The sequence below is a fragment of the Physella acuta genome, unplaced genomic scaffold (genome assembly GCF_028476545.2).
Source record: "Physella acuta isolate Inbredline_101_S28 unplaced genomic scaffold, ASM2847654v3 ptg000195l, whole genome shotgun sequence".
Lineage (NCBI taxonomy): Eukaryota > Metazoa > Mollusca > Gastropoda > Physidae > Physella > Physella acuta.
Genome location: NW_026731714.1, coordinates 34,886 through 54,044, shown reverse-complemented (window position 1 = coordinate 54,044; position 19,159 = coordinate 34,886). Strand labels below are relative to the sequence as shown.

The 19,159-nt window shown below is 33.5% G+C and overlaps 2 protein-coding genes across 5 annotated transcripts in view; one reads left to right on the top strand and one right to left on the bottom strand.

Moving 5' to 3' along the window:
• Nucleotides 1-2,386: 2,386 nt before the first annotated feature.
• On the bottom strand, nucleotides 2,387-18,289 carry LOC131936904 (large ribosomal subunit protein mL53). Of its 2 annotated transcripts, XM_059294019.1 has the most exons (4): nucleotides 18,211-18,289; nucleotides 15,179-15,292; nucleotides 3,032-3,144; nucleotides 2,387-2,815 (listed from the first exon to the last, which is right to left on the bottom strand). In XM_059294019.1, exons 2-4 carry the CDS (start codon nucleotides 15,253-15,255, stop codon nucleotides 2,649-2,651), a joined length of 357 nt encoding a protein of 118 aa, XP_059150002.1. In that variant the 5' UTR covers nucleotides 15,256-15,292; nucleotides 18,211-18,289; the 3' UTR covers nucleotides 2,387-2,648. The 2 variants fall into 2 exon arrangements, with proteins under 2 accessions (XP_059150002.1, XP_059150001.1); XM_059294018.1 differs by lacking the exons at nucleotides 15,179-15,292; nucleotides 18,211-18,289 and adding an exon at nucleotides 6,173-6,342 and having other exon boundaries at nucleotides 2,415-2,815.
• The window catches only part of LOC131936903 (serine/threonine-protein kinase par-1), a 26,241-nt gene continuing 17,077 nt past the window's right edge, over nucleotides 9,996-19,159 (top strand). Inside the window, exons 1-3 of one of the 3 annotated variants that reach the window (XM_059294012.1) lie at nucleotides 9,996-10,233; nucleotides 14,360-14,490; nucleotides 17,191-17,371. In XM_059294012.1, the coding sequence (XP_059149995.1) occupies nucleotides 10,141-10,233; nucleotides 14,360-14,490; nucleotides 17,191-17,371 (405 nt within the window). In that variant the 5' untranslated portion in view covers nucleotides 9,996-10,140. Of the gene's footprint in view, nucleotides 10,234-14,359; nucleotides 14,491-17,127; nucleotides 17,372-19,159 lie in introns of all 3 variants that reach the window. The other 2 variants (XM_059294010.1, XM_059294011.1) reach the window with 2 other exon arrangements.

Genomic DNA, 19,159 nt, shown 5'->3' with positions numbered 1-19,159 from the left:
CTTGTAAGTTGTGTCCATTGTAACTTATAGATTATGGTCCCTTGTAGATTGTGTCCCTTGTAACTTGTAGATTATGTCCCTTGTAATGTATGGATAATGACCCATGTGATGTGCTGATTTTGTACATTTGTGTCCCTTGTAATATGTGGATTATGCCTTTTTATGTAGATTGTCCCTAGTCATATGCGGATTATAAACCTTGTTATTTTTAAATTATATCCCCTATAGCATTAATAATGGTCAATTTTAAATTTAGAGCCAAGTTTTGCTGCGATAGTCCCATGTCAAGTTTTGCTGCTATAGTCCCTTGTCAAGTTTTGCTGCTATAGTCCCATGTCAAGTTTTGCTGCTATAGTCCCTTGTCAAGTTTTGCTGCTATAGTCCCTTGTCAAGTTTTGCTGCTATAGTCCCATGTCAAGTTTTGCTGCTATTGTCCCATGTCAAGTTTTGCTGCAAAGTCCCTTGTCAAGTTTTGCAGTTTTAGTCCCATGTCTTTAGCTGCTAGTGCCATAGTCCCATGTCAAGTTTTGCTGCTATAGTCCCATGTCAAGTAGCTGCTATAGTCCCATGTGAAGTTTAGCTGCTATAGTCCTTGCCATGAACACTAAAAAAGCCAACAGTTAAACAATTTGATCATTGTGTTTCTGTTGTGAGAAAGAGATTAAGTAGCCAAATTGCTGAGGCCATTCTAGAAGAATACCATCCACCTCATCCCCACAATGGTTACCCTACCAACACACCCCTTAGTCCATGGCGGTCAATTTTTCACTTTCCTAAAAACATCCCTGCTGTCTATAATTCTTTGAGAAGACTGTATACTGATCTGCCTTGGGTGCTCTCTAATTCATCTCCCCTGTGGGTTTGATTGTGTTTTGTATGTTTAGAAACGGTTCACATATATGTAAATAACAGACATGTATATTTGTACATAACCTGAGGCCATACGATAATATTATGAATTGAGAACTTGTCAATTGATTCCTATCAAACTGCAAGTATGCCGTTAGTTTTTGTCAATTGATTCCTATCAAACTGCAAGTATGCAGACAGTATTTAGCTTTAGACGCCATTAAGGAACTTTTGAAATTTTGTTTTGTTTTCCAGTATAAAAATCAAATATCGTGACTTTAAAGTATGGTGTTCATACTAGTTTGTTTGACTTCCATTATTTCAATTTCTGACCAAAAAAAAGCCACAACATACTGTCATGGTTTAGTAGGAAACAATTCACCCATAAAGCATTATATTTGTACATAATATTTATGTTGATTGTCAAGTTCATATTGTTGTTCTACAGCATACAATTTATGATGTTTCTTGTTATAAATAGTAGCACGACATAAGTGAACAAATTTAACAATGAATAAACCCAATAAAATTTATCATGACCATCTTGTGTGACAAAAGTTGCCTCCCTTAAGCTGCTATTTTACGCACAGGTGTAAAAAGAATTTAATGATAACAAATACAGGTAACCAATAAAATGTGTTCACTTTTTGTTTACTTACTTCAATAAATAAGGAAGAATTTTTTTTTATAAATGTATAAGCTATTTTTTCAATAAATAAAACCAATGCCACTGAATGTGTATCTATTAAGTTTATCAAACAGAATCTGTTTTTAATATATATTCCAATGTATAAAATCATATTTACTTTATATAAAAGAAAGGAAACCTGTATTTTTACACATTTCTTTAGAATGGGTATTCATGTGAATTCAAAGCATCAAAATAACTCTAATTGTTAAATAACAAAACCAGACAATTTTAGATTAAAAACTAATAGTTTGTTTCATATGTAAATAGCAAGTGTTTTCATGTTAATTTGTTTTAACTTATTTTCTGATGACAAATAAAATGTCAAACAAAAGCATTGTTGACTTTTTTCTTCAAAGTGTGTGCATTACGTGAAGTTTCAATTTCAAGTTTAATAATCCAACACTATGGATTGTGCAGGAGATCATTTACAGATTCATGGTCTGAATCACATCTTAAACACCCTGATTAGAGCAGCTTTCTCAAACATCTTGATTAGAGCTGTCTCAAACACCTTGATTAGAGCTGTCTCAAACACCTTGATTAGAGCTGTCTCAAACAGGATTAGAGCTGTCTCAAACACCTGATTAGAACTGTCTGAAACACCTTGATCAGAGCTGTCTGAAACACCTAGATTGTGGTGCAAGCAAATTTGACATAAGGTACCACCTGATTAGAGCAAGCATTGCTAGACACATGAGGGAGGGAGTGATGAATGAAGTAGAGTTGACTGTGTCACCATCACCGCACCACAAGGAGAGCGCAAGTGGAGTTGGCTACAGATCAGGACAGAAAACTTACTGCCTTATGGCAACTACAGCACACTGACAAACACACTGAAAAACTTAACGCCTAATGCCAGCTTTTTACAGTACACTGACAAATACAGAGACAAAGTTAGTTGTTCCAAATTTATTCTGACATGTGCTATGTATCACAACTATGTATTATAAAATCTTTTTTACCACACATCCATTTGAACACACTAATTCATCAACTTCACCCTTTTCCTGATTCAATACACATCTGAGCATGCATTTTTTCTCTACACTATATATACACAAAAAAAAAAAACTGAAAGTCTATTGTACACAACAAAAATATAATATTTTCATTTTCTCTTTCCTTTCATTTTGCTTGCAACCTTTGAACTTTTTGTAACCAATTCGGGTCCTTCATGCTTTTTGGGATCTTTTTCATCCACATACTCATAAAGATAGTCTAATATTTCTAAATGGGAGAGGTTGCCTGTCTTGAATATCAGTTTTTCGCCATCATCTGCAACAGGAAATAGTTTGTTTAAAAGTACATAAAAAAATTAGAACATGTTTACCTCTTTAGATGATGACTAAGTCAACATTTCTGCCACCTTAAATTATATTTCTCACATAACACTAAGCTGCTCATAAGGTAAGAAAGTTGTCAATGTTACATACTGAATTCTACATCAATCTGAGGTGCTCATAAGGTAAGAAAGTTGTTAATGTTACATACTGAATTCTACATCAATCTGAGGTTCTATCCTGTCTGATCTGATATCAAACTTGACGGCGGTTCCGACATTGGTTTCTAATACGTCAGGCAAGTGAAGGGTTGATGCCACATCCCTGAAAGGGAAATAAAAAAATCATTTAGCATTGTCTAACAACTATGCTTTGGTTAAATGAAGAAGCATGGGGTGATGGGGTGAGCAATCTATTGCTAAACTCCAGAGTTTGAGCCACAATATAGCGGAGGACAGCAACCCATCTAGGACTACTAGGAGAGAAAAATTTCCAATAACACATTGTTTTTGGATGGACTAATGCTATGGTAGCACATTTAGATGTCATTGGATGGACTAATGCTTTGGTAACACATCCAGATGTCATTGGATGGACTAATGCTTTGGTAACACATCCAGATGTCATTGGATGGACTAATGCTATGGTAGCACATTTAGATGTCATTGGATGGACTAATGCTTTGGTAACACATCCAGATGTCATTGGATGGGCTAATGCTTTGGTAGCACATTTAGATGTCATTGGATGGACTAATGCTTTGGTAACACATCCAGATGTCATTGGATGGACTAATGCTTTGGTAACACATCCAGATGTCATTGGATGGACTAATGCTTTGGTAACACATTTAGATGTCATTAGATGGACTAATGCTTTGGTAACACATCCAGATGTCATTGGATGGACTAATGCTTTGGTAACACATTTAGATGTCATTAGATGGACTAATGCTTTGGTAACACATCCAGATGTCATTGGATGGGCTAATGCTTTGGTAACACATCCAGATGTCATTGGATGGACTAATGCTATGGTAGCACATTTAGATGCCATTGGATGGACGAATGCTATGAAGTTATTACTATAACTAAGTACTCGACTAGTAGTGTAAGTGGTAGATTATAGATCCTTGATCTAAAACCTTACACTTAGTAAGTGTTGCTCGCTGGCCTGGAGGCAGGGCTGGTTGCTAACAACAATATGGTGTCCACACTGGATGCATGACTTCCAATGATTTTGTCTTAGTTCCAATGACCTTCTATGAATTACTTTGAAAAATGTTTACCACGAGCAAAATGGTGGGTTTTTCATGTTGTAAAACAAGCTATATGTGGCAGGGTTATAAATGTCAGAAAGCACTTCAAATTTGCTTTGGAGAATGAAGGCTAAATTTAAAAGCCGCAGCGCTGTTATTTGGAAGTTTTAATATTTATTAATTTAATAAGGTAACCAAACCATTAACGGTCAGTCAGTATACTTTATACTTTATAGTATATGTAGGGGCCTATAATGGCCTATATAATATATATCTAGTATATCAATAGGCCTATAGCCTATAGCTACATCTAATCTATATTCTATAAATTATGTGCCAAAATTTGCTACGTTCACTCAATTGTATTGCCCATAGACTTGATTTAATCAAATTTATTAAATTTAAATTTAAAATTTAGGCCTAATAATATTAGGGTTGTCGGCATCCGCCGAGTTCGCGGTAAAAACATGACCCGAAATCGCCCATTACTTTCTGATACCGGACCCACGAGATTTGGTTTTGCATACTAATAAGTTTTTAATTTATGGTAATTAATTAAGTTTAAAAGGTCATTTCCTAAGGTTAATTAAAAAGTAGAGTGGTTGTCCCTTAGTTTTAATGGCTTTGCGACCTGATTGCATGCTGTCTCTGCTTTGGTCTTCCCTCTGTATCAAGGTTAGTTTCAAATACGTTGGAATCTCGATTTTTTAAAAGATTCCTCTAGATGAGAGTAGATTACTGATCAGACATATCTTAAGTAATTGGAAATGAAATTTGTTTTTGGATATTTTGACTCCGACATTAGTTATACCCCTCCGAACGTAGTCACTGTATGTAGGTCACGCTGCCACCATTGTTATATTTTTTCATCCCGATCTTCCTGCCTTTAAGTTTGATCAACTAATAACAGCATTCTTATGGCATATGCAAACAAATCTAATTTTTTATTTCAAAATATATTTACATACCCATCTTTAATTTTTTCAGCTCTAGTTCTAGTTTTGCAGAATATGTTTTTCCTAAAAATCCAATTTTGTCAGACTAGACTCTAGACTGACAAGAGTCAGACCTAGATCTAGGTTACCTGTCTGTTGCTATACACTAACATTGTGCTAACTGTAATTTTAAGTATTCAAGTTCTACTTACCCTTAGATATAGTTATATGCTGAAAATCAGAATCCATACACAATTCACACATAAAAACATTGATCTGATAACTTCATTTCACTTATTACAAAATGACTTTTATATGGACTCTACTTCACCTGCCCAAAATAACAAGGCAGTTATAGACACATTACAGTGTTCAAGTCATTTACTTTAGATTTCTGACTATGGAGTTCTTTCATTCACTGTATTTATATAAAATATTGCTTTAGAAACATTTTCATATTTGCGCAGCAGTTTTATAACAAAATGGCTTAAAGATGGACTCTACTTCACCTGCCCAAAATAATGAGGCAATTATATGCACATAACAGTGTTCAAGTCATTTACTTTAGATTTCTAACTTTGTAGTTCTTTCATTTGCTGTATTTATATAAAATATGGCTTTAGAAACATTTTCATATTTGCGCAGCACACAGTTTTTTGGGGTTATGGGAGGAAGCCAACACAAAAATATAAGTTCTGTATTATTTTTATTAATTTCAACAGCATTTACAAGTTCTATATATCATTCTAGTTAAACTCTGCAAATATGAACATAATACAACTACAAGTAAAATAACTATGCTCAATTTATTCAGGTATACCATGACTTGTCACAATTGGCCAATGCAAAAGCAAGGGGATTCCACCCCTCACAAAAAAATTCGCCAAAAAAAAACTATTTGAGCTAGACAGAAACTCTTTTTTGTTTTGTTTTCATATAGTTGAGCTCTACAAGAATATGTAATTTTTATTTTTATATGATGATTAGTGTTTTTTTACCTAAATCCCTAATAATATAGTAATAATTAGGCCTAGTAATTATTAATTACGTGACAATACGTGACCTCGGCAACTCATTTTACAAACCATTTTATTATGATTTTTTTAGTAGATCTAGGCTAGGCCTAGAGTCTAGGTGGTAAAAAAATATGCATACAAACCTGATAGATTTTACATTATTCATATATGGATCAAAAGTAAATTTAATTTTCTTAACAGGACGCAAATGTAATCTTTTAATTAAATAACTTGTAGCTTTTCGTAATGCGAAAGCCATGTTTTGTATTTGGTTTCACTGCTTGCGAAGAACGTCACAATAACAAGTGTTCGAGTATATTGAATCCCGAAAACTAAATTAACCTACATTACACCGCCTTTATTCAATGTATTCATTTTATTCAATAACGGTATAAACAGTAGGCACGAACCCGAGGCCTTTTTTTTCACCTTGGCCGTTTTAATAATAATGATAATAATAACAGCAGCATTGTAATAAAAAGCAATGGAGTAGTAAACACATAGCATTCAAAGATTTGGAATAAAGAAATAATATTACATAGTTATAATACAAAATGAGATAGAATGAGAATATAATAGATGAATGAGAAATGTTGCAATGAGTCAGTTAAGGATGTCATTAAGTAATTGTTATTTTAGTTTAGATTTAAATATATTTTCAGATATAGATAGTTTTATTTTATTGATAAGATTGTTCCACAAATTAGAACCAGAGTAGGCGTGGCTATGTTGTTTTTTTTTTTTGGGGGGGGGGGGGGGGGGAGGGGCGGTTGTATACGGATGGGTAAGCTAAGACGACGTTTTAATTTTGTGTTAAGGGGTCATCCATAAATGACGTCACACTCGTAGGGGGGAGGGGGGTCCGTAATTTTGTGACGGTGTGTGATGGGGGGGGGGGTTCAGATGGTGCGACGTCACACTTTTGCATTATAAAAAAGCAATGTTAGAAAACTAATTTTAGACGTTATTTCACGTTTTAGAAAACTGTTTTAATAAATTGTAATAGGAATTAATTAAAGAACTCTATTTTGACAGAGTTCAGACAAGATTTTGGAAAAATATCGATGTTTTAAAAAAAAATTCAACTGCAATTTTGAGGGGGGCTGTAGGCTGAGGTATGACGTCATTTTAGGGGGGTCTGGCTTTTTGTGACGATGTGTGACGGAGGGGAGGGGGGAGGTAAAAATAGTCCAAAAAAGCCTGACGTCATTTATGGATGACCCCTAAAAGAAAATAGGTATGATAAGTATACTGGGATGGGGGGTCGCAGCAAGATGTATGAAAACATTGTTTTCCTCGTGGAACATCCATACTAATTTACTGTGAGTTTTTCTTCTAGACATGTACAGTATATAGGGTAAACGCGGTAATCCGGTATCATGATTTAAAGGAATATTACAACAACATAAAAGAATGGGGAAATTGTCTCATAAATGCAGTTTTCTGTTTTAAATTATAAAGAATATGTTCATAGCATATTGTTTTCCTTTGCTTTATGTTTATAGTTTATGTTTATAGCAATTCCCGCAGCATGGGAATTCATAAAACCGCTACGCCCGCCTATATAATAATCACATTACCAATCGATCTTCCGAGTAACCTCCATGTCGTAACCTCCCTCCGGATATACATACTTACAAGAAACACTCAAGATTATGTTGGATCGTACACGAAGGATTGCGGTGGTGGTCTATAACAGTGCAAGGGTCACATACACCTCACCTACAAAAACAAAATATTGTCGAAATGATTATTCGTTTCTAGAACCAGTAGCACATCAATTAAAAGTAAGAAAATTTATTAATAGTACTTCAGTCGTTTTAACTAGGCTAATAATTATATTTTATAGATATGCATTTATACAAAGCTGGCTCTGCAAGTATTTTGATATGGTAGATCTCCACATAAATTCACTTGCTAATTTATATACAGTTTCGTATGGTAAATAGATATACAATATACTTTCTTGCTAGTCTTGCATTCTCACCCTTATTATCTGAACTGTCGTCCTTTACAACTATAACATTTACATATGTTCACATTTTTAAAATATACAAACAATGACAACTCGGAGTAAAGACATGATTTTTAATCCATTTTTATTTAGGCCTACTCAAACTTTTTTTTTTAAATAGAATAGAATCTCGTGGAAAAAAAAGAATTGCGCAGCAAGTGAATGGCAAACAAGATGTGTATAATAGTGTGGACTATTATTATTACTTTTTAAATTTATATTCGTTGTTTGAGAAATCGGAAATAGCGTAAATTACTATTTCCAATTAACGGAAATAACTCAAAATTTGACAGATGGCAGAGAATTAAATTTTTTAATGTGAAATTAAATTTCATGTGAAACCAAATTTTGGTTTATCTATCTGAAACAGTACTAAAGTTATAGGCTTTTGAAAAAAACAAAAGTAGAATAAGTTCTACTTCCGATTACCGGAAATTGCTCAAAAGTTGATACAGAACTACAAATTCGATATAATACTAAAATAAGAAATTTCTTCAGCTTAGCTGTAACGGTACTCAAGTTATTGTGTTTACAGACATACATACACACACACACACACACACATACGGACAGAATTGCAAAGTCCAGTTTTCCCGACTCGATTACGCCTAAAACGCCGAAACTTTGATAAATCTGGATTTATAATTTTTGCCCGATTAAAATAAGTCCCCTATACTCCGTATTTGACGAAGTACTGGGGTTTAAAACGATGAAAACTGTCAAAATTTCATGTTATTTTTGTGCACGGCTACAATACTTCCTCTATACTCTGTATACGAGAAAGTAAAAAAAAAAAAGTGAAGGGGGGTTAGTTCATCGGACAAAGCTGAAAAATGACATGGAAGTGTAGGTCTAATCATTGAACGGAGTTGTTATAGCTTTAATAATATATTTATAACAAAGAAGTAGACAATAAAAACTTGACTGACAAACTTGTTTATAATATAGCTACACCTTTTTATTTCTTTTACTGTCCTATCAAACCTATAAAACATGAAAACGTCAATTTAGAAAAGCTTGGTGATACGTTGTTAATAAAGAAAACGGCCATTTTTTGCAACCCGGCACAAGCCTATTTAAGTGATGCGCATCATGTATTTTTATAGAGTTCGGCCTTTTTGGGCAACTGATAAAATTTTTATTAAATGTTCCCGTTTTAACCAAAAAAGGACGTCAATCATGTAAATGCTAATAAAAATGTATACGGTGTCAAAATCACATATTAATAATTTAATTTGCCAATTGCTTCATTTTATTAACATTAAAAACATTTAGTCTTTTGTGCATTTTTTGTTTATTATCACACAACTCAATTCTGTATATTTTACAGTTATTTGTACAGAAATACTTTGAATGGCCTAGGAGTTGAATGGAGTGGGGGTCAAAATCCGTTACGCGGCTGTCGTTAAAAAATCATCTTGGTGATAGTATTCAATAGATAAATGAGATAGGGCCTATATTGTGTAATATCAACAACTTTAAAAAGTACGAAGAATTACAGGGCCTAAAATTTACTTTTTAATGGTAACAAGTTTATGATTATAAGAGGCCCTTTTAATATAGAAACTATGAAGTGAAATGCTACTTCATTTTGCGACGCGGGCGAAAACCGCGTTTATATTCGGTCGTTTGACACACCTGTTGTATTAGGAATTTTAAAATAGAAGTTTGCTAAAACACGTGTCGATGAGGATATAATATTCTTTGCTAAATCCAAAGATCAATTATTATTATTTTATCACACTGTTCTTTAAAAAGAATGTTGCATTTGCTTACACGAACGGGCGTCATTAGTAAAAAAAAAAATCATCTGGTACTTTTTATGTATATACGGTATTTAGTAAGTACGGATTTAATTTAAACTGAACTAAATAGATGATGTTCTGTTGTAATTTATTTATATAAACAATAAACCAATAATTGTTTTTCAAATTTAAAACTGACTACAAGGAATTATAACAATTTTCCAATAAACTAAATAAAATTGTAGATCTGTGTTATGTCCATTTGGTAGGGCAGGCTAGGATATGAAGCGATATTTTAATGCTATGACGTCAGTAGAATTGTAGCCAATCGCATTTCTTATTCTCTAAGCTTATGGATGCTTTGACATCGATTTTATCCACCTGCAGAAGACATATAAATCTGGATTTTCTGTGGGAAATAACAAACCATACCACTGCTAACAATGTAAGTGTTAATATGTTAAATAATACACCATCCTAATTGATTATTTGTCGTTTTAAATAAGACAAGATGATATATTTCTGTGTAATTTATATTTTCTATGTTGCGATTATTGAAGTGTTCATTCCGCCATCTTGATTGTTGTGAAGAAACGAAGGCTAGCTAGAAATTTAGTCTAGATTTAGAGATCTAGTCAAAGTCTAGATCTAGGACTGCTTGTCTCGTCAAGATTCTAAAGCTAGAGCGTCTAGATTCTAGATCTAAACTAGGATCTAGATCTACGTTTTCTTAGACATCAAATAGCACTAGATCTAGTCTAGATCTAGAATCAGATCTAGATCTAGAATCTAGATCTACATTTTCTTTTTTTCTAGGTAGACATTCAGGGTAGTTAGGTAAAACTCCATTTTAGCGTATTTTATTTCTCCGCTGCTTGTTTACCTCCAGTTGAGCGTATTTTATTATAACAACCGAAACACACCAAAACATTAGGAAAACACGATCTTTTAGATTTTGATAATTTAGTTTTGTTAAAACTTGAGAAAAATCAAAATTTAGAATATTGAATGTGCAATGTTCGTGTGTCAGAATTTTCATGGCATTGGGTGAAGTACGTGTAAACGTAACTCACAATTGCAAGGCGGTTAAGTTTGTATTGTTACAAGTATCTCCCAGGCATGATACTATAAATAAACATTAATGAACTTACAATGACCCCAAAACTGAGGCCAACACAATTTCAAACAGCTATTGCCCGAGCTATGACGTATGCTGATAATTTTTAATTAAAGTCAATGTGAACTCACGGTGAACCCGCGACCGTGTAAGGATTTTTCTCCCGCTGACGATCACACGATATTTAATTGGAACAGTTCTAATGCTTTTTTGTTTCTTTACCTTTTCTAATAAAAAATCGCATTCATAAAAAAAAATAAGTAGATCGGTGTTTTCCTAACGTTTTTGTGTGTTTCGGTTGTGTTTATAATAAAATACGCTGAACTGGAGGTGAACGTCAAGCGGGGAATAAAATAAGCTAAAATGGAGTTTTACCGACATTCAGATAAGCTGCCAGATAGAGCTAAGCCTTAGGTACATATTTTGGTAATCTATCGTTTTAGGTGCGTAAAATCAACCAAGGCTAGATCTAGTAATGTGCGAAAAAGTTGCCTCGGTAAAACTTTAGTTTAGTGTCTGTTTTTATTCCGGAATGGTATAGCAGTAAAAAACAGTAAAACAATGGCAAAGTCTGTCACAGTTCCGGAAGTACTGTAAACCATACTTTATTTGCCGTTATCTTTTATTTTTAATACAGAACATTCAAAATTTGGATAGGCCTATTTATTTTAATTGCGTGTTAAAAAGGCCTATTGCTTTATTAATCATTATGAATAGGCCTAGCTAGTTATTTTTAAGTGTTTCAGCTTAATATTTCTGCTACTAACCCTAAACATAGTTTAACAGAGTTCGAACGCAGTTTGGAAAAAATCTTGAATTTTGAAAAGTGAATTTCAGACTTTAATTGCAGAAGAAACCCGATTTCTCAGTTACTATGACGTGGGGGGGGGGGGGGGGGGGTGAGTGTTAGCCCTGTCTTTTTTGTTGTTGTTGCAAGACTGACAGTGTAAAGGTGTTACTAGTATTTAAAATTGTTATTAAATGAAAGAATTATCGGCCATAAAAAATCTTAGATATCTAAATATCTCCAAATTGTTTTTGAAATCTTTTGCAAAGAAAAACGATTAGGGCTAGACTAACCCGCCCCTCCTAGTAACTAAGGTCACTGATATCTAAACTTGTATGAACTCACCGTGACCCCAAGTACGTATTTGGTGCTGTTTGGCTAGGGGAGGGGGGAATAAAAGTTACAGTACAGTTTATGATATGGCGTATTATATTGGGCTACTGTGACCTTACAGTGACAGTGACACCTCCACAGTCTCTTGCTGTGTGTGTGGGGTGGGGGGAATACCGGTAGTTTTTAATAGCAGACAAAAGTTGCTCAGCTATAAGTCACTTTTACTATTTTTGTAATAATTTTTACTATTTTGGTAATTTAGATTTTTTTACTTGGCCTGGCAGCTATCTAGATCTAATTAATTAATGGTCGCAAATCTGCTGCAAGCCAAAAACATTAAATTATTACATTTGACTTTATTATTTATATTTATATATATTTTTTAAAAATTTTAGATCTACTAATTTAAATCTACTATTATATTTACTCCTGTTTCCTTTTGTCGATTAAACTTCAAAAATTAAAACATTAATTTAACTTTAACTTTATTTATATTTCAATGGTCAAATAAAATAAGGTTTATCGTAACTTTAGTTACCGAAACTCAACAAACATTACCCGATAAATTCCGACGCTCAACTAAGGTTTTAATAAATAAAGGCTTTAATAGAAGTATATTGATATATTTGTATAAAATATTATAAAAAACTGAATAATAAACCAAAATCAATGGCTAAATATACCAATAGGCCTGTAGGCCAGTAATTAGCTTTAAACAGCAGTGTTTGCGAGCAAGATTTGCTAGAGTTAAGTTATACAGCCGATCATACATAGCAAAAAATTCCAAACTCGTGATTTTCATCGGGCGCTATTTTGTAACCGTTTCACACAGAAACTAACCGAAAGTGCTATGTTACAAGCTGCCATTTTACTTTAATATGTAAGAGTTATTTTGTATTCCTACTCATAGAATTTGAGATATTCGTGTTTTAGTGGCATCACTACTTGCAATAGTTTTTCCCCTTTCTTTTTTTTCCTGCGTAACAATTGCATTTTATACGTTTTAATCCAATTTTAATAACTAAAATCACTATTTTACACTTTTAAACGTGTTCTTGATTGTATTATTAATTAATAATTGCAAAATAAAAAAGTCTTTCGTTAAATTTATTAACTATAGCAATTAACATAATAATCATAACACAAGGGACGTAACAATCACTAACAAGACATAACACGTAACAATCACTAACAAGACATAACACGTAACAATCACTAACAAGACATAACACGTAACAATCACTAACAAGACATAACATTTGCTCAGACATGCTTGTATGTAGAGGCACAAACTAGATCTAGAAGAAGTAGATGTTCGAAATAATTTAAAACAACTAATTTAGAAACTATATATATATATATATATATAGATTCTAGACTTGGTTGTATCTGATGAAAACATCACTAATCTTTATTACTGAAAAGTTTTCTTAAGATAGTTTAAAAAGAGGTACATTCCTAAAACTTGAAACATTTTTGTAACTTTCAATACATAAATCCTCCTAAAATGTGAAATAATTACTAAAATTTAATGTGTCACCCTTTCTTTCACATTACTAGCTTCGGACAATTTTACGTACCTAAAATGATAGATTACCCATTTTTTTATAGACCATACTCGCCATACTGAAGGCATACTATCTTCTTGACTCTAGTCACACTCTTGTGACTTGTCCCATTGTCATTTTTTAATCGTCCTTCACGAGCTACTGATAGTGTTTTAAAGCAAACTAGCTGACCTGTGGCGTAGCATAAGTCTCTATTTAGTTTTAAAAAAAGTTTTGGGATTGAAATTTGAGATAAGTGGCACCCCAAAAAATGTCTGCTTTTGTGTGGTTTAATTCAATTTAATTTGGCAATGGTCATACACGTTGAAATCTGTATGAAAAAAATAGCAGGGAATTTTCTGGTAAAAAAAAATGTGGGAACCCTGTATGTTCTTCTCTGAAGAGTATTTCTATGCTTTCATTTTCATTCTATCTAGTAATTTAAAAAATAAGATGCCTCAAACCGGAAACAAGTCTTCATTTTAGGTCAATTGTGTTCATTACTTGTAGCGTTTATCTAGTGATAAATTTTAGATTTATTTTATGCGCTCAGCAAGAATTTTAACAGATAAATGAAATCTCTTGTAGCGAGCAAGAATTTTAACAGATTAATGAAATCTCTTGTAGCATCTATGGAAATAACGCACTTATTTTCTCTCAATCGCAAGAAGATAAAAGCACCATGCATACTAGTTGGCCACAATAAGCCCTACCTCAAATAACACAGAAAGTTCCTGACTATTATTTATATTAAAGTATAGCTGATACTTTATATAAACATTTACAGATGCCTAGAGGAAGACGGAAACGATCTTACAGCAAGGGCAGTGAATGTCAAGATGAAGAGTACAGGCGACATAAAAAACGTAGAGATGAAGATTTAGACTACTTTGATAGTCCTCATCACAGATCAAAAACGTAAGTTTACTCCCTTTGTTTTGACACAGAAAGGTTATTATATATTGTTCGTGTACCTTGTTTTTCTTAAAGAGAATTTGTGTTTTGAAAAAAGAAAATACTTAATGTTCATTTAGACTCATGAATATATGACATCCACACGGGGGAGGGAGTGACAGAAAATTTGACTTGTTACACATCTAAATACTTACAAAAACTCAAAAATCTAAAAATTACTGTGATGTAGTTTGTTCTTGGGTAGCAAAAGGCATTACAATTAAGAAGGAAGAAGAATAATACTTATTTGTACCCAAAAAAAATCATTTAACTGGTATGCTAAATTTATACATCAAAATCACCATGCTTGGTTTTCAATTGTAACCTCTCTGCTTTTTTTTTTACGTTAATCCGCTAGCAGGAAATTGTTCACTTGTTATGAATTATTACATCTCGGCTTACCCCCTTTTCCAAACAATGGAAAATCATTTTGACTCTTCAGGATTTAACAGTAAATACTAATAGCAGGGGTGCCACTTTTCCGGGGTACCCCGGATTTCCGGATTCAAGAACCATATTTTTTCCACTTTCTGGATTTGTAAAATTTGAGTTAAAATAATTTCCGCGTTAACAGTTTTAGAAAAATAAATCAAGACTCTTTTAAAATAGTTTTTATCAGCGAGTCTCCAGAGCATTTTTACAGCTTATATACCTTTTAGTAGTTCCCGCATGCGTAGATGGTACCAATTCCACTGCTGTGTAAGCTAGGCTTAAACCAAGTGACGTCATTCATATTACGCCGCTACTTTCGTTTTCTTAACTGACACTAAAACATCATAAAACTTAATCTAAATAGAGAATTTGATAGGAATAAAATTTAGAGTTAGAATGCAGTATACAGGAATTTTTTAGCAGGAAACCATTTTGTGGGACTAAACTAACATTTATAAATGCTGGGATCACACTTAAAGCAGTCTTGTTGAATATTTTGATATCACAGACAATCTTGAATGGGTCAAATACAAAGTTCTGTACTTCTGTCAATCCACCTTTCGTTAAACTGTTTTTGAAATCTTTGAAAATTATGATGATTAGGGTTAGTCTAACCCACCCCTCCTTGTAACTATGGTCACTTGTGTGATCTAACCGTGATCCCAAGTGCATATTTATTGCTTGGCGTGGGGAAAAGTTACATCACAATTCATGCTATGACGTATTAAACAGGCGTACTAAGTCTAAACTATAATGACCTCACTGTGACCCTTAACTGTGCCGGTATCCCCCCTTAAGATTACATAATGTTGGAAACAAAATAATTTCATCCTCATAATAAATATTAATCAATTATTTTAATTATTAACATTTTTGGGGAAGCCTGGAAAATGTCTTTTTTAAAAAATGAGGAATTTCATTGTACGTACCCAGATTATAGGCTTGAGATGGTTCTAAAAACAATTTAAACTCATTCATTACAGGCACAATACTTTAAATATTAATTTTAGTCTGAAGATTTTTACAAAATTAATAATGCCTCTAAAGGACTATGTAGTGGGCATAATATGAGCTAAATGTCTCAAAAAGTAATGAAATAATTTGCGATTTTGTTTTTTAAAACAGTGTGACATTAAGGTTCAGGGTTTTAAAAGTTTCAGATTTTGGTTTCATGATTGGTAATATTAGGGGATTGATTTTCAGGATTCGTTTAAAATTGAGTGGCACATTTTTTGTTTCCCCACTATTTATAATTATAGCATTATTGAACAACTTCCAAAATTTTGTAATACATAGTTTACAAATATTTCATAATTAATCCTTTTTACTGTGATTTAAAATAGCATTCATAATAGTTTTTTGCATAATCTGATAGCAACACTGTTATTTATATCAGATACACTTTATTGAGTTATAAATTTAAAGTGGAAGCAAAATTACACAAGAAATTTTTTTGACTGAACAGTAAATTGTACGCAATGCCATGTAAAAATGCAAGGTTTTTTTTTTTAGATATCACAGTTTAAAACCTAACTTCTATCTGTACATACTATCTACATCTCAGGTACATCTTCTCTTTCCAAGTTTCTTGCTCCTGTTTTTAATTTTTTAATTAAACATACACAGGGGTGATCTTGTATTTATAAAAAAACGCATCCCACATGTCTTTCCAAACCATTTTACAAGAAAATATTTTAACAAATTAAAAAATTGCTGCCCAAATATACAATTGTTACTGTCATATGATTCCTCCCCTCGGAGGAACCAAAGTAATTATACAGGGTCACTTTTACCCTAAAATCCTTTCTAAAAAATAAATGGGTCATAAATGTGGACATATAAAGCCATAAGTAATTTTATTCTATTATGCTGACTAAACTTTTTAAAAAACTAATTCATAATATGTTTGTGCTTTTCTCTTTTGGTGTTGAAAATAAATAAAAATTGTGCTAAAAATTAGTATATTCAAGCAAGCCTGAATCTAAACAGGAAGCTTTTTTCTTTCTTAAGTTAAAACCGTTTAGAAATACTAATTCATAGTTCCTAATTGTAGAAAACATTTGTTATCAGGCTTAACTAAAAGTTTTGTTTACTTAGTCATGTGATTATCGATTGCTTGGTGTTGGCTTGTTTGTTGTATGAATTGTTTAATTTTTTTCTTTTGAGTAGCAATGAACATAAGACCAGACATAGAAGACATTATGACGACCACCACCACTCTCCATCCTACAGTGTTAACAACAACAACAGCACAACCACCACAGTATGCAGCCACCATCACCATCGAGATCACTACCAGGAGGCTGAAGCGCAGGACTACACAGAGAGTGGTGGCCACCATCGACACTCTGGGAGCAGGAGACGGCACAGGCGGAGACGCCACCACCGACACTCCTCCTACTCCTCAAAGCGGGTGAGTTTCCCTTGTTTGCTCATTTGGGTGCTCAGCTGGCACTCTTGTACAGCTCCCCTACCTTCATTATCTCTACCATATTGTTATTTTTGAGGCTCTGTGACATTCACTTTAGTAACTAAACTAGTAGCTTACCCTTGAAGTGTTTCAAGACCTAAGGTAAGATAGACTGTTGGCATTCTGTAAAAGGCCAAGATTTCCCTTTTTGAAAGGGGTCAACAAATTTGGTTAGTTCTTTATCTGGAATACTAGAAAGTAAAGGATACCCCAGTAAGTTGTGGAGTGTCTTTGCCTGCTCCCCCTACCTCCCAGTGGGTTTGTTTCTTTAGATTTGTTTCAGATTGGTGGAGGACTGGTGAGTACACACACAATGTTGTTTTAACTGTTTTAATGCCAGTCACATCATGTTTTTTTTTTTCATTTGGATGCAAACAGCTGTTATGAGTGCCTGTCAGTTAATCAGATATTTAATTTTTATCTGGGAGCTGTGAATGGTTTTGATCAGAGTGATGGATTAAGTTGCAGGGTTTATTTAAAAAGATTTTTAGTTGGCAGGTTAATCATACTTTACAACTTTAACAACTCAAAATTAACTGACCACTTCTTGTGCAAAGGTAACCTCTATTCCAGGAAACATAACTGCTACTGTACTTTCTACATTATATTCATGGGTTACCTCCCCGAAAATTAGGTCTGTGTGTGGGACGTACTTTAAACAAGAACTTTTTTTTTGTTTTTGTTCAATCTATGTTGAAATGTCAAACAAAATCTTCTAGTTTAGGAAAGTAAAAGATTTCATGTCTGTATGCATTAACTAGTTTATACAATTAGTTGTTTACCTTGCTTTTCCCACCACACAAAAATATAAGCTGCAGCCTACATCTCACATAGCTACGGCTAAACGTTTGTACATGTGTAGCTTTACCTCATCCACCTAGTCAGACAAGATAAGACTTAAACTTGCCTTAGATAAGCTTTCAGGTGATTTTAATGACCAATGCAAGGCTGGGGCCTTGATGTAGAAGTTGGTACACCACGCTATGTTACACCTGGTTTCCTTCCAAACAAGTCTAAAAATATCACCGGTTTCTCATCTTTCACCTGTGTTCCCAGCCTACGGACTGTAGCTGACGTATACCAGCATGCCTAACTACTTCAACAATTTTTTTTAAACACTACACCTACTGGTTCGTCATGGATGCCAAGTCCTTTTTCTTACAAAAAAAAATGTTTGAACAATGTATGTTGTTGCCAGCCAGACTTCTACAGTTAATACTTATTTCTGAAATATTCATTTTAAAAACTGGAACCCCCCCCCTCTCTCCCACCTTCCCACGGTCAAGTCTACCCCACCTCCCCGCCTCTAGTGGCGTGTTGTTTACCTGCTAGCCAAGCATGGAATGTTGTGGGAATAAACTTATTATTAAGGCACCTGTGACACACAGCAGCATGCTCGTTAGTTGGACCAAATGTTCCCCTGGAAACAATGATATAGTTTCAGATAATTACCCTTGGAGATTCCTTAGCTTATCCTTCAAAGAAAATATTTTATCTCTTATGTGATATTTAATGATGGCAAAAATACAAATGATTTATTGCAAAACGAAAACGTATTTAGTTTAATGTCAGGCATTGGTATAGTTAATATCACGGCTGTACGCTATTAATCGGTTATTTAAGATCAAATATTATTGGGAAAGAGGGTGATTTTAATGTCTTATTTGACTTTGTCTTGTTTACTAATCTTTAAAAAACCAATGGCTGGATTTTCCGCAGTTTAAAGTACGA

What these genes read in the sequence shown, in the direction of transcription:
- LOC131936904 (XM_059294018.1), bottom strand. Translation starts at nt 6,288, where the DNA reads ATGGCTTTCGCATTACGAAAAGCTACAAGTTATTTAATTAAAAGATTA. An exon ending in AATAATGTAAAATCTATCAG is followed by an intron (nt 3,145 to 6,172) that starts GTTTGTATGCAT and finishes TTTCCCTTTCAG; the next exon opens with GGATGTGGCATCAACCCTTC. An exon ending in TCAGATTGATGTAGAATTCA is followed by an intron (nt 2,816 to 3,031) that starts GTATGTAACATT and finishes TTCCTGTTGCAG; the next exon opens with ATGATGGCGAAAAACTGATA.